Source organism: Haemorhous mexicanus, chromosome 8, assembly GCF_027477595.1.
Source record: "Haemorhous mexicanus isolate bHaeMex1 chromosome 8, bHaeMex1.pri, whole genome shotgun sequence".
NCBI lineage: Eukaryota > Metazoa > Chordata > Aves > Passeriformes > Fringillidae > Haemorhous > Haemorhous mexicanus.
The window spans coordinates 30,585,382-30,597,906 of NC_082348.1; the positions used below are offsets into that span (position 1 = coordinate 30,585,382).

General features: G+C 40.3%; 1 protein-coding gene across 2 annotated transcripts in view; it reads right to left on the bottom strand.

Moving 5' to 3' along the window:
* The window catches only part of PMS1 (PMS1 homolog 1, mismatch repair system component), a 43,851-nt gene that overhangs the window by 25,830 nt on the left and 5,496 nt on the right, over positions 1-12,525 (bottom strand). For both annotated transcript variants that reach the window (XM_059853446.1, XM_059853445.1), the window contains exons 3-5: positions 11,732-11,914; positions 9,686-9,788; positions 8,401-8,564 (exon numbers count right to left, since the gene is read on the bottom strand). In XM_059853446.1, coding sequence (XP_059709429.1) covers positions 8,401-8,564; positions 9,686-9,788; positions 11,732-11,914 — 450 coding nt within the window. The remainder of the gene's footprint in view (positions 1-8,400; positions 8,565-9,685; positions 9,789-11,731; positions 11,915-12,525) is intronic.

The following is a 12,525-nucleotide window of genomic DNA, read 5'->3' on the forward strand; positions in this document are numbered from 1 at the left end:
CCCATCTTAGATTCTGCAAGAGCCAGCCAAATATATTCCACCTCTCTGTTTCATTGAAGGGGATTGCACGATCCAGATCTTACAAAATGTCCTAATGCATATAAAATCTATTGCACATATGCAGAAGATAATGATGTGTGTGTCTGTGTTTACCTATTCCTCCACCCCATGCAGCCCTAGGACACAGGCACAGTTTTTTGGAGGATGACAATGTACATTTCAACCTAAATGATTGTATGACTCCATGCACACACAGACTAGGCATCTGTTATTTCAGGATGAACATATATAGTGCAGGAGGATTCCTTGAAAAATGTGTGAAGTGCAGAGAAAGAGTGTGCAACCTCTTCCCACTGGGTCCCTGCTATACAGGACTAGAGAGAATTAAGAGTTGCTCAGTATTTGTTTCTTCAAAGACCTCAAGGAAAAACAGAGACAAAAAACCAGTTGCTCTGCATCCCTAACCATCCTTTATATTTTAGAATTTCAACCAGCAGCTACAGTGATTTGCAATCCCAGATAAAAGGAAAATCTTAATTAGAGCTGCGACCAGATGCTTTTTCCAACTGGGGCTACTTCAGCACAATTATGATTCTGAGAGTCAAACTGACTCATTCCATTTACCTTATTACTACATAATGGCAGTAGACTTAAAGTAGACTTTTAGTACCCAAACCCCACCTATTTTCTTTATTTATTTCATTACCATCATATTATTCACTCTGTAATAAGGTTTGGGAGTGTAAAAGTCTAGTTGAGCAAGCAGTTGTACATGAGCTGTAGGCTGGTAACGTAACTCGAGTTAGCTCTTTAAAAGAGAACTGCATTTTAAAGTCTCTCCAGCTTTGTGCTACATGCTTCAAAAATCTTGTCACCCTGGCATCTGAGATCTCACTGCAGATAACTCTTTGGGCCAGTATGTTCCTCAGCTCCTTGACCTAAAACCTAATAGTCTTTTAGGTTTCAATTGGAAGCATTGCTGCCTACCTGCTAGAGTACACAAACAGGAAAAAAATGAGGCACCAATAACCCAAGATTGAATTGAGCCCAAGGGAAACAAAACCACATCCTCCAATACTATGTGTATAACCTCTTCATCTGAATGATGCACAGACACCCAGCTCCAAGGGCTGGCACATTCTCTGCAGTGGAAGAAAACCCATCTGCTAAGATAAAACTGATCAATGGGAAGACCTCACCACATTCTTTAGAATGCCAGCCTTGAGAAGCGCTGCTGTTTTTCAGCCCCACGCCTTAACTGGTGTCCTGTTTTAAAACCAGTGCTAAGTTACCTTACTAAAAGGGAACCCTTACATAGACTGCCCTTGAACAAGGAATCACAAAAAATTTTCAATTTAGCTTATAAAAAAATTAAGAAATTAATCAATTATTTTCCTAGATATTTTACACCTACCCCGAAGGAATCAGTTGCCCCCTCCATTTGTATGTGATGCTGGGACAATTACCAGTGGAGGAGATACCTGGTACAGAAACTCAAGGCACCATTTTTCCCCTCATCAGATGCAGCTACATACCTGTCTATCCAATGGCATCACATATTAGAGCTATCAAGGGGATTTGTTGAAAGACAGTCATATTCCACAGCACTGTTCATTCTACAAATGCCAGTGTATTCCCTACTCAGATTTCCCTTTCATGGCATGAGAGCACCCTCCCAACAAAAAGACTGTCTTGAGCATGACACAGTGGAGAAACTGGATTTGGGAGTTAGGAGAGGAACTAATGGATATTACAGGAGCCAAGGATCTTCATCTCGTAACATCTATCTTCAAAGCCTTTCAAGATATTCCAAAGACTATTGAGAGACATGTGCTTTTTGAATGCTTTAATCACACATGTTCAGCCACGGCTGTTCAGAAAACCTGATCTCCTCTTATGACCAGGTGACCCACCAGGTGGATGAGGGGAAGGCTGTGGATGTAACCTTAACTTCAGCAGAGTTCTAGGCACTGTCTCCCACAGCATTCTCCTGGACAAACCATGGCTTGGACAGGTGCACTCTTTTTGGATGCACTCTGTCTGGATGGCCAAGCCCAGAGAGCGGTAGTGAAAGAATGAAATGCAGTTGGCAACTGGTCACTACTGGTGCTCTCCAGGGCTCAGAATCAGGGCTTAGGCCAGTTTAACATCTTTTTCAGTTATCTGGAGAAGGGGACTGAGCCAGTACCCTCAGCCAGTTTGCAGGCAACATCTGGTTGGGTTGGAGTGTTGATCTGCTGGAGAGCAGGAAGGCTCTGCAGAGGGATCTGGACAGGCTGAATTGATGGGCCAAGGCCAGTGGTGTGAACTTCAACAAGATGAAGTGCCAGGTCCTGAACGTGGATGACAACCCCCTGCAGCACTACAGGCTGGGGGAAGAGTGGCTATTAAGGTGCCCACTGGAAAAGGACGTGGGGGCACTGGTTGACTGCAGCTGAACATGAGCCAGCATGTGGCCAAGAAGACCAATGGCATCCTGCTCTCTAGCAGGGATAGTGCAGCCAGCAGGACCAGGGCAGTGATTGCCTTTCTGTATTCACCACTGGTGAGGCCACACCCCATGTCCTGTGTGCAGTCTTGGGCCCCTCACTACAAAAAAGACATGGAGGTGCTGGAGTGCTTCCAGAGAAGGGCAATGAAGCTAGAACACAAGTGTGATGAGGAGAGCCTGAGGGAGCCGAGGGTGTTTAGCCTGAGAAAAGGAGGCTCAGAGGAGATCTTATTGCTCACTGCCTCACAGGAGGTCATAGCCAGGTAGGGGTCAGGCTCTTCTCCCATGCAAGCAGCAGCAGGTCAAGGGGAAATGGCCTCAAGGTGCACCAGGGAGGTCCAGATTAGGTGTTAGGAAAAATTTCTTCACTGCAAGAGTGGTTAGGTATTGGAACAGGCTCCCCTGGGAAGTGGTGGAGTCCCCATCCCTGAGAGTGTTCAAACACTGAGCAGACGTGGCACTTCACAATGCGGTTGAGTGGGCACAGTGGTATTTGGTCAAAGGTTGGACCTGATGCTCTTGGAGGTCTTTTCCAACCTTAACGATTCTCAGACTCTGTGAAAAGGTTCATTCCCCCAGAGGGTGGCTGGGCACTGAAACAGACCCCCCATGCTTGTGGTCACAGCACCCAGCATGACAGAGTTCCAGAAGTATCTGGACAACACTCTCACAAACATGGTGGGATTCTTGGGGCATCCTGTGCAGGGCCAGCAGTTGAACTCAATGATCCTGTGAGTGCCTTCCAACTCAAGATATTCTATGATTCTGTTAAATTTCACTTCCTTAGCAGGAGGAAAAAAAAAATAAATAAAGCCTCCTAAACAATCAAACTACTGTCAAAACCCAGTTTTCAATCTAAAACTGTGATTCAGAAAACATACATCACAGTGAATTCTATTTAAATAAAGGGAGGTTTTAAAGCCTTTTGTAAAGCAGCAGTCAACAAAAAGAACATATATAACAGTGACAAAGTACATTGCTAAAGAAGAGGGAAAATTGCCATGCAGCTTTGGAAACATCCTTTTTTTCCATGTACCTTTTTAAGCTGACAGTGTGAGTGCAAAAGCCTTGCAAAGGCACATCTCAGATTCTGCAACACACTGCATATGTGAAACAGTAATTGTTTTGAGATTTTTGACATATACTGTGCTGTCATTTGTAAAAAGTGATGGATGAGAAACTGGAAACCTCAAGGAATTAGTAATAGGATATAAAGCATTTCACCTCTGGGTCACCAGTTCAAATTCAACCAGGTTGGTAGTGAGCAAAAGTAGTTACCATCTGGCAGCTGTTCTCTGGCTGATGTAAATTGAGTTGAGGGTCTCAGCGCATTTCCTAGTGGACAGGTGTCCTCAGCACAAAAAAACACCATAATTAACTCTCTGTTTGGCTTTCTCAGAAAAGCCACTGAACAACGAATAGAAGCAAAGACTGAGCTGTATTCCAGGTTAGAATAGAAGCATGTTGGCTGCAGAGCACTGCAGTTTCCTAATCATAATTCCTCTTTATATTTTAAGACACACAGATTAGGGAGGGATTTCATTCATCATCATTACATTAAACAGAGTAGCCTTTCCAATTCAAGACAGAGTTTATGTGCTGCTATTTCTGTTCAATTCTGATTTTTTTTAAACATGCAGCTACAGCAGAGTTTGAAAGCACAGTGAATGAATGCAAAGTATATTGACATTATTAAAAATGGTAAATTTACCCTAACACACTCACTCTCTACAAATCCAAACACACTCACTCTCTACAAATCCACACTTATTACAGAGGACAGGGACACAGAAAAAAACCCCTGGATTTGGATTACTTCATACAAACTGTTGGTTAAGATTATGCAACTTTGGAAAACAGAGGAGACTTACTGTAAAGAAAACATAGAGATGGCATCCTTTAAATAAACTCTACCAACGAAAGAGGTTTTGGGGAAGACTACTACCCACAGTTATTACAAGACTTTTTAAATGGACTTTGCATCCAAAAGTTCTGACTCACGACTCTCATAAGAAATAAACAAGAAAGTTTTAGGCAGAACTGCATGTGACCAAGCTTCAAATGTTATGTGTGAAAAAGACTGGGAAAAAAAATTCACTTATGCCAAGTTTTCCTCAACAGGAACTGGAAAATTTACTGAGCCTACTTATGGCCCATCTGTACTTTGCACAAGACATGGGACCACTTGTGCACAGCATGACCTGTTGATAAGCACCATCTAAATCATCCGCTGCTGAAATTTTTTTGGCTCTGCTATATATGATATTGTTAAAATAGGTACAGTTACTGGGTGTCCTTGCTCATTTTGGCATTTGTGGAATAAAGGCAGCTGAAACAGAATTAAAGCATTCCTCAGTCTTACAAAACACTGATGAAATACCCTTCCTATTTCTTCAACATCAGTGGTTCATAGAGACTGAGCTGAGGGCTACTGGTATTAAACAGAGAAAACTGCAGTTCTAGAGAAGAGCTGGAACTACTAAAAGCTGTGTTTTACCACTTTGAGTAAAACACAGCCAGAGCTCACAGGTTGCAAGAACACAGCATTTGGGGCTGAAGGGTTTGAGGCAGTTTAAGCAGTAGCTGACTTTGAAATGTTCTTAACACGCCTTCAGATAACATTAACTTTAAATAAACTTGCTGAATACTCATGTAAATTATTTCCATTTGGCTGTCTCATTATTCAATATGCTTTCAAGGAACATGGTGATGAAAGAAGAAAAATACCTCTTTCTAACATAACCATACTGGCAAGAGGATCAACATTATCAGTATTCAAAGAATGTCTTGGCAGGATAAACCTTCATAAAAAGAAGGAGCACTAGCTAATCCAAGTTGTCAAAATAGCAATAGTACCTCAAGGGTTGATCTGCAAAGTGATTCATTATTTATTGCTAATGCAAACAAAACATTCTGAGCAGAAAGAGCAATTGAGTGTTTCCTATCTTGAAAAGCCACTGATGGAGAGTCCACAATAAATAAATCTGAGGAGGAATAGAGAATATCTATTTTCTTACCCACTAAAAATCAACCAAAGGCTGGAAGAGGTGGTTCTTTTCTGGGAAGAACCACACTTAACAGCAATCAATATTTTCAAAACTAACACAGACATGAAATGTAGGAAGAAGAAAAAAATTCAGGAAATTTCATTCAAAAGCATAAGACACACACCTTCTGAAAAAACTCACTCAGACATGGTGGAAATTCACCATGCAATGTAGCATGCATCCTAAAACAATCTAAACTTCAACAGCTCAAAATAAGTTTCTGCTGGAATTCATCAGGCAACCATTTTCAAATGCCTAACCTCAGACACTTCATGGCAGCTTCAGCCTTTGTGCATTCCTCCTCAGTATCGCCAGGACTATGCTCTCACAGAATGGTTTGGGTTGAAAGGGATCTTGCAGATCATCTGGGTCCAACTCCCCAGCCATGGGCACCTTTCTCAAGACCAGTTGCTCAAACCCCATCCAACCCACCATTCTCCTTCAACTTCATATAAAATACAGGACTGTAAAAACTGGGGGGATTTGGTTTTTCTGGGGGAGGGTTGTTTTTAGTTTTATTTTCTGACGTGGCTTTTTTTTTAAAGTATCGTTTCTGCAATTTATTTAGAAAACTTCCTTGAAATACATTTTTATTTACACTTTTTTCACTTACTATCTTTTCTAGTCTTTCAATCCATCTTTCCTTTTCTCCTTCTGTTATAGCTCATCTCTGCTACCTTCTTGCCCTTTTAAGCCCAGGAACCTGATTGTACTCTCAAGGTGTACCTTCTTCCATTGCAACAGAAAGTACTGGTTCAGCCTCAACGATTTGGGATTCTAAGAAGTCCTCTGAATAATTGCATATACAATTTGTCTTTTAAATGAGCACATTATCTATGAGCTACATTAAAAAAAAGCTATTCTTAAAACAAATGCACCATTGACCTACTACAAGTTGCTACACACTGGAAATACAGAATTTCAAATCTTTTAAAAGGTGTGATATGACAGGTGACTTTTTATTTTGTACAGAATGCCAACAGCAGTAGAAAAACAGGAATCTGAATACATATTTTATAAAGTTCAGTTCAGTTTTTAACTTTCAGACTATTTTAAAGCCTCTCCACACGCACAGAGACAGACTACACTTTCTGTCTACTTAAGCCTTTAATGTTCCTGTCTCAGCAATGGCTACTGAGCGACCTCTTGTGATGAAACATGTGAGCACTTTATCACTTCTTTCCTCCTTTTAGAAAATAAATTAAACGAACAAAAGGCTGGCAGTACAAAACGAAAAACACAAAAAACCAGCATCATCTTTATCACTACAATGAATGAAACCTTTTTACCCATTCATACAATCCCTAAAATTGGGTATCGAAGAATGTACCTCTGAAGCTAGTAAGTGAGGTTCAAAAAAAACCCCATTGTGCAATGGCAACTATCATGCCACCCTTCACACCATTTTTGCAGGAAGTGTTGGGAAAAATACATGTAATCACCTTCTTGGACCTTACTGCCATTGTATTAAAACAGGCAGAGAAAAAAAAACCACCCCAAGATACTCAATAGTCTGATCAAAGGGATGAAATCAAAATACCATAAAGAAAATAGCATTTGTGACTTGTTGAAGAGGGCAAAAACAAACCACCAAGAAGACAAAATTAGTTTTATTGACCAGCATCAGTATTGTGAACCACTGGTAGATATGTCGAAGAGCTCAATACAATCTTGGAGGCAGATACCCCCCAAAATATCTGGTTTCAAATTCTCAGTGATCTCAGTGAAGTAAGACTGCAAGTAGCTACTCCTTCTCAGCCTTGAAATACTAATTCTGTAGCCAGCTTTAACTTTTTACAGTATCTACACAGTGATATTTAAAAATACTTACAAAAATACAATAAAAGCACATTAAACAAGTCCAGAGGAGGATGGGAAATCTGTTGTCATTTCAGAAAAGTACAGTGCCTTTTCCTACTCCCACTGCAAAGGAACTGAAGTGTGACCGTTTGATTGATGGGGTAACTGATCAAGTCTCAGTGAGCATGACAAATATCAACAAACAGCATTATTTTAGAACAGAAACAGAATTACTGAGGGATCTGGCCACGAGATGTCACTCTCTACTTTGTGGCTTAGAAGTTCATCAGCACAGCCTCCCCCTTAGAAGTGTAAAAAGCCAGGGTACAGCCAATGAAATCTGTTCTGTTAAATTTGGGTCAGGGTAAGAGGAACTGCTCAACATGTCATTTCTGTAGCTGTAATGCAGAATTACCATTCAGCATGCAGTGAAGTCAAAGTAACCTCCAAGAAACCCCTGCATTCATCCTCCCAGGTTTAACCAAGAGCAACTAGCTCAACTAAATGCTGCTGTTATAACATGTTACTGTTCTCACACCAATGGCACAAGCTGTTTTGAACTTTCCAGCCTTTGTAAATAAAATCATTGTTATGTACTGAGCTCTTATCACTCAGAATAGAGCAAGCTGCCTGTGTGAACTATAGCTTCTATCCAGGTAGACTGCATAAAATAGTAAGTTTTACAAGTTTTTCAGGCGGCTTTGGTTAACATTTTATCAGGCCCTGTGGTCTAGTAAGGTCTGACGTCTTGGTTTGAAAAACATCACTACCATCTTTACTAACCACTAGCATGTAAAATAATTTTTATACTTCATATATCTAGCCAGGCATCTTCTGCAAGAGACCAAAAATACCTGACACTGAGTTTTAGGAGCTTAACATCAAAATTTGTAGCCATTATAAATATACACCTATGAAAGGAGAAAGTAAGTGGAAGTCCAAAACAAAGCTATAATGAAAGAAAAATTTTAGGAATGAAAGATTTTGTGTATTACACGAACTGCACGGATTCATCAGAAACTGATCTTTAAAACAGCTTACAGAAAAAAATCTCATTATTACCTTATTATGTGTTAATGTTATCCTCAGGTCTGGTTTTATGATACCATATGCTGTCAGTAGATCTTGGACTTTTTTCAGTTCGTCCTTACACTTTCTATTTGTTGAGTAAAACTGCTTTCTTACAGGAAGATTCTTAAACAAATTTAGGACTGTTACTGTAGTACCTGAAAGAAAATAAAGTAGAAATTACACTGAAAGCAAATCACTGACTGGATATTGAGGAAAGTATTTTTACATAAACAGACACATTTGTATGCTGCTGCACTAAATCAGGTTATTAGCATGAGAAGAAATATACGAAATTAGCAGCCATTCCCCCCAAAAAGGCATCACAATTTTTGATGCTTCTCCTTCATTTAGAGTTATGACTGCAGCATTCATCTTTCTTTCATACGCACTAACAACAGCAAGAACCAGCACTAAATAAAGCTGTCTCAATGCATAAGTTAGCTTTCATTAGCAAAATGATTGATTTAAAGACTAGAATCTAATCACACATATCTGGAGGCAAAGGAACACTGTGCTTCACTAAGGGCCTTCACAAGTCTTTGCTTTAGGGTAGTACCTGAAGTGCCAAATATCTCTGCTCAAGGTACAGTACACATTAGGAGGAGGAGGAATACTCATCTACCAGCACAACCACATGAATTCCTAGCCCATAAGGACACTGCAAAGCATCAGATATGTCAGAGAACTTAACAATTTCAATGAAAGACAAGGCATTGCAACCTGCAGGCATTCTGGCTCTCTCTTATTTAGAGGCTTTATACAGGCTAAATCTTAATTTTTACTAATCCTTAGTAAAATTTAGGCACACACCCTTCCTGCAGGTTAGAAAGAACTGTGGCTTTGCCTGGTCCTACAGCCATGCTGCTTCCAGCAACGCCCATGTATGGCAGCAGGGCAACTCCCTCCGTTAAGCAAGGATTTTGCTACATACAGATACACTACTTCGGTCCTGAAGAAATCTTTCATACATATACTTATACAGACTTGGAGCATTTAATTTTTACAGGTTTTATTTCCACTGTCAGCTTGAAGAAGTGAGTCACAGAAGGAGAAACTAGTTTATAATTACAATCTAGAACAACTTCCAAGACGTATCATTTCCTACGCTATGACAACACATTCTCAGCTGACAGACACAAGGCATGAAGCGTTTACAGCTGCAAAGATTTCATACTCAGCCTTTAAGTACCCAACAGGTATTTCAACATCAGACAGAGCCTCAGAGAAACACAAAATACACCTGTCACCTTGCAACACCAGAACAGTGATAGCCTACCTTGCCCAAGATGGGAAGGCTTTTTAGAGGTTACACGTCCATTGCTATCCAAAGCATACTGCATGCTGAAATCATCAGCAGCTGTCTTTGTGGTGACCAAAACCTGAAGAGAGTGATGTAAAAAACCCCTACGTTAATCAGGGATAGACAAAGTTCAGAATGAGCTTAGATAAGCTTTGCTACCACACTCACCACACCAATTGCTGTTACTTTAGTCACCATAATTACATTTAATTAGTTTATAAAATTTTTCTTGAACAGGTACTTCTTACAGGCACAGAAACATTCAGCCTTATTCTGCATGTTTCCTGCCATTTAACTAAAAGCATTTCTATCATGATGATTCACAAAGCACAGCAATTCCTGCTACCTACAACATACACTGCTCTATCTTCTATGATAGCACAGATTAAATAAACTTTATCAATTGACAGTTCTGCATTTTTACCCTCTGTGAGACAAACACAGTATGATAACTTAAATTCAAGTGAGATTCCACAAACTTAAAGACTACTCTCAAACGAACAATGTATTTTCTTTCCACACCTAAACATATCTGGCAATCAGTCACAGCAAGTTTTGTAAGCTGTTAAGGTAATTCACAGATTGCTTTAGCAAGAGCAGTCATAAATCAGAGTTCAGTTACCAACGTTGTGAGTAACAGAACCACTGCCCTTTAACCACCTGGAAGACACAGTTTAACACACACACGGAGTTTCAGGATATTTTGGTTTATTTTAGTGTCTCCCACGAATCATTCAGCACTCAGTCATGCCCCTGGAGACAAAAACAACAATTGATTAACTGGGAATTACAGTATTGCAGACCTACTTAAGGGCCAATAGCAAAGGACCTTCAAACTGAAATTTCAGGGGGCTGTTTGGGTAGGCAGAACACAATTAATGCCAGGAGTGTTAATTAACATAATTACTGATACAAGGAGTAATACTTATTAAAGCACTTCATACACTCAGGACACCTCCCATCTCTTATGAAACGTACCATAGAGCTGATTAGAAGCCCTGAACAGATGGCATTCTGCTCTGAGAGCTCATTAGAAGGAACCAATGATTGAGGTCTGTCATCATCTATCAAAACACCAATATTTTCAAAAGCATATTTGGAAATCTCCATCCCAATACACAACTCACTCCTGCTTAGTGCAATGTGAATGCAGCCCAAGGGACCAAGGAGTGAAGCTGTACCATCATCTCTCCTGAGTTCAACAGCTGATGGTTCCAACCAGACACCAGCATTGGTATCTTCCTGCATGATCTAATCCTCGGCAGACTTGCACCTAAAACTTGGCCTTGGTGCAGCAGGAATTCAGAAAGGGAGAGCACAAGAGATCTGGCAGACGCTGTGCCTTCAGCAGCCTGAACACTTTTCAGATGGTTTTGAACAAACATATTTACTTTTAGCCAACAAGTTAAGTAGCCAATGTCAGTACACTGCCAATCCTCTTAATACAAACACATGGCTCAGACTCAGGTAGGTCAGGTAGCAGGTTCCTGTTTACTCACAGGGACAAAGTTTGTGCAATTGCAGTCACACACATGTCAAAGAGCAACAAGGAGCCCAGCAAGATCCCATTACTGCTGATCACCTAGATAACAAGGCAGAAATCATTAGGAATGGTGGCTATGTGGGCCATCAGCTCCCTGAAATTACTTCTCCTGGCCATCACCTTCTGCTCCTTTCTTGATCAACCCTAATTCAAGCACCAAAGCCGGCCATACTCTTTGACATGATACTCCCTGCCACAAAAGGAAAGAAAATACAACACAATCTGTCTGTTACCTGTTCTGACTAAGCAAAATAAACAGAGCACTGCTGCGACCTGTGTGACAGAAAGGTAGGACTGACACAAACAAGAAATTTGTATGACATGGATTCTGGGGCTGGGGAGAAAAGCAACATACACAAGCATATCCTTGGCAAGTCACTGGAACATTTAAACTCTTTGCACAGAATAAAATTTCCATGAACACATATAGGCAACAAAAATCCTAAGGCAAAGGCTCCACATTTATTGCAAGTGCTCACTTCTGATATGCTGCAAATCGATCCCAAAGCTTCCCCACGGAAGCCGTACGTTGTCAGCCTTTCCAGGTCCTCAGAAGAGCTGATTTTTGAGGTGTAGTGTTTGATTGCCATAACTGGGACATCATCAACCTTGATCCCACTGCCATTATCTCTTACTTCTATTTTGCCAAACCCGTAATTCTCCTAAAAAAAGAACAAAACACAAAGGAGCAGTAAAACAACTGTTTTGAAGGTTACAGCTTCTAACTAGCCATACAGAAATGGAAGCTTTGCTTGTTGGGAGGAACTGAGCAACCATTAAATGTTTCTGTTTAAGGAAAAAAAAGAAAAGGAAAAATACACCATGTTAGGATAACAGTGATGGTTTCTCTAATGAAATAACATAATTCATCTCCTGTGATTTGGAAATGGCAAAACCTAAGCTCAAAAGGAGATCTATAGCTGGAAAGCTGAAGATTTTTTTGTTTCTTTTCATCTCTCTTACCTACTCAGTACTGATTTTTTTGAAATCACTTGAATGCAGCTCTGCATCCACTGAATTCAGCAGACCCTCACTTCACACCATTTTCAGTTTCAATTTTGATTGATGTGATTCCACTACATTTTCTAAGTTCTGCTTTCCAAGTTCAATACACAGAAGCTGAAATTTTAATGTGAGGCAAGGCATGAATTGTAAGGGTAATAAAAAAGCTTGTAAAGAGATACAGTATTTTACAAAAAGAAGTAAAGGTTCCCAGAGGCTCTTTTAAAACAGCCTTCAAGGAAGCAAAGTTCAATCTTTGTGATCTACCTTT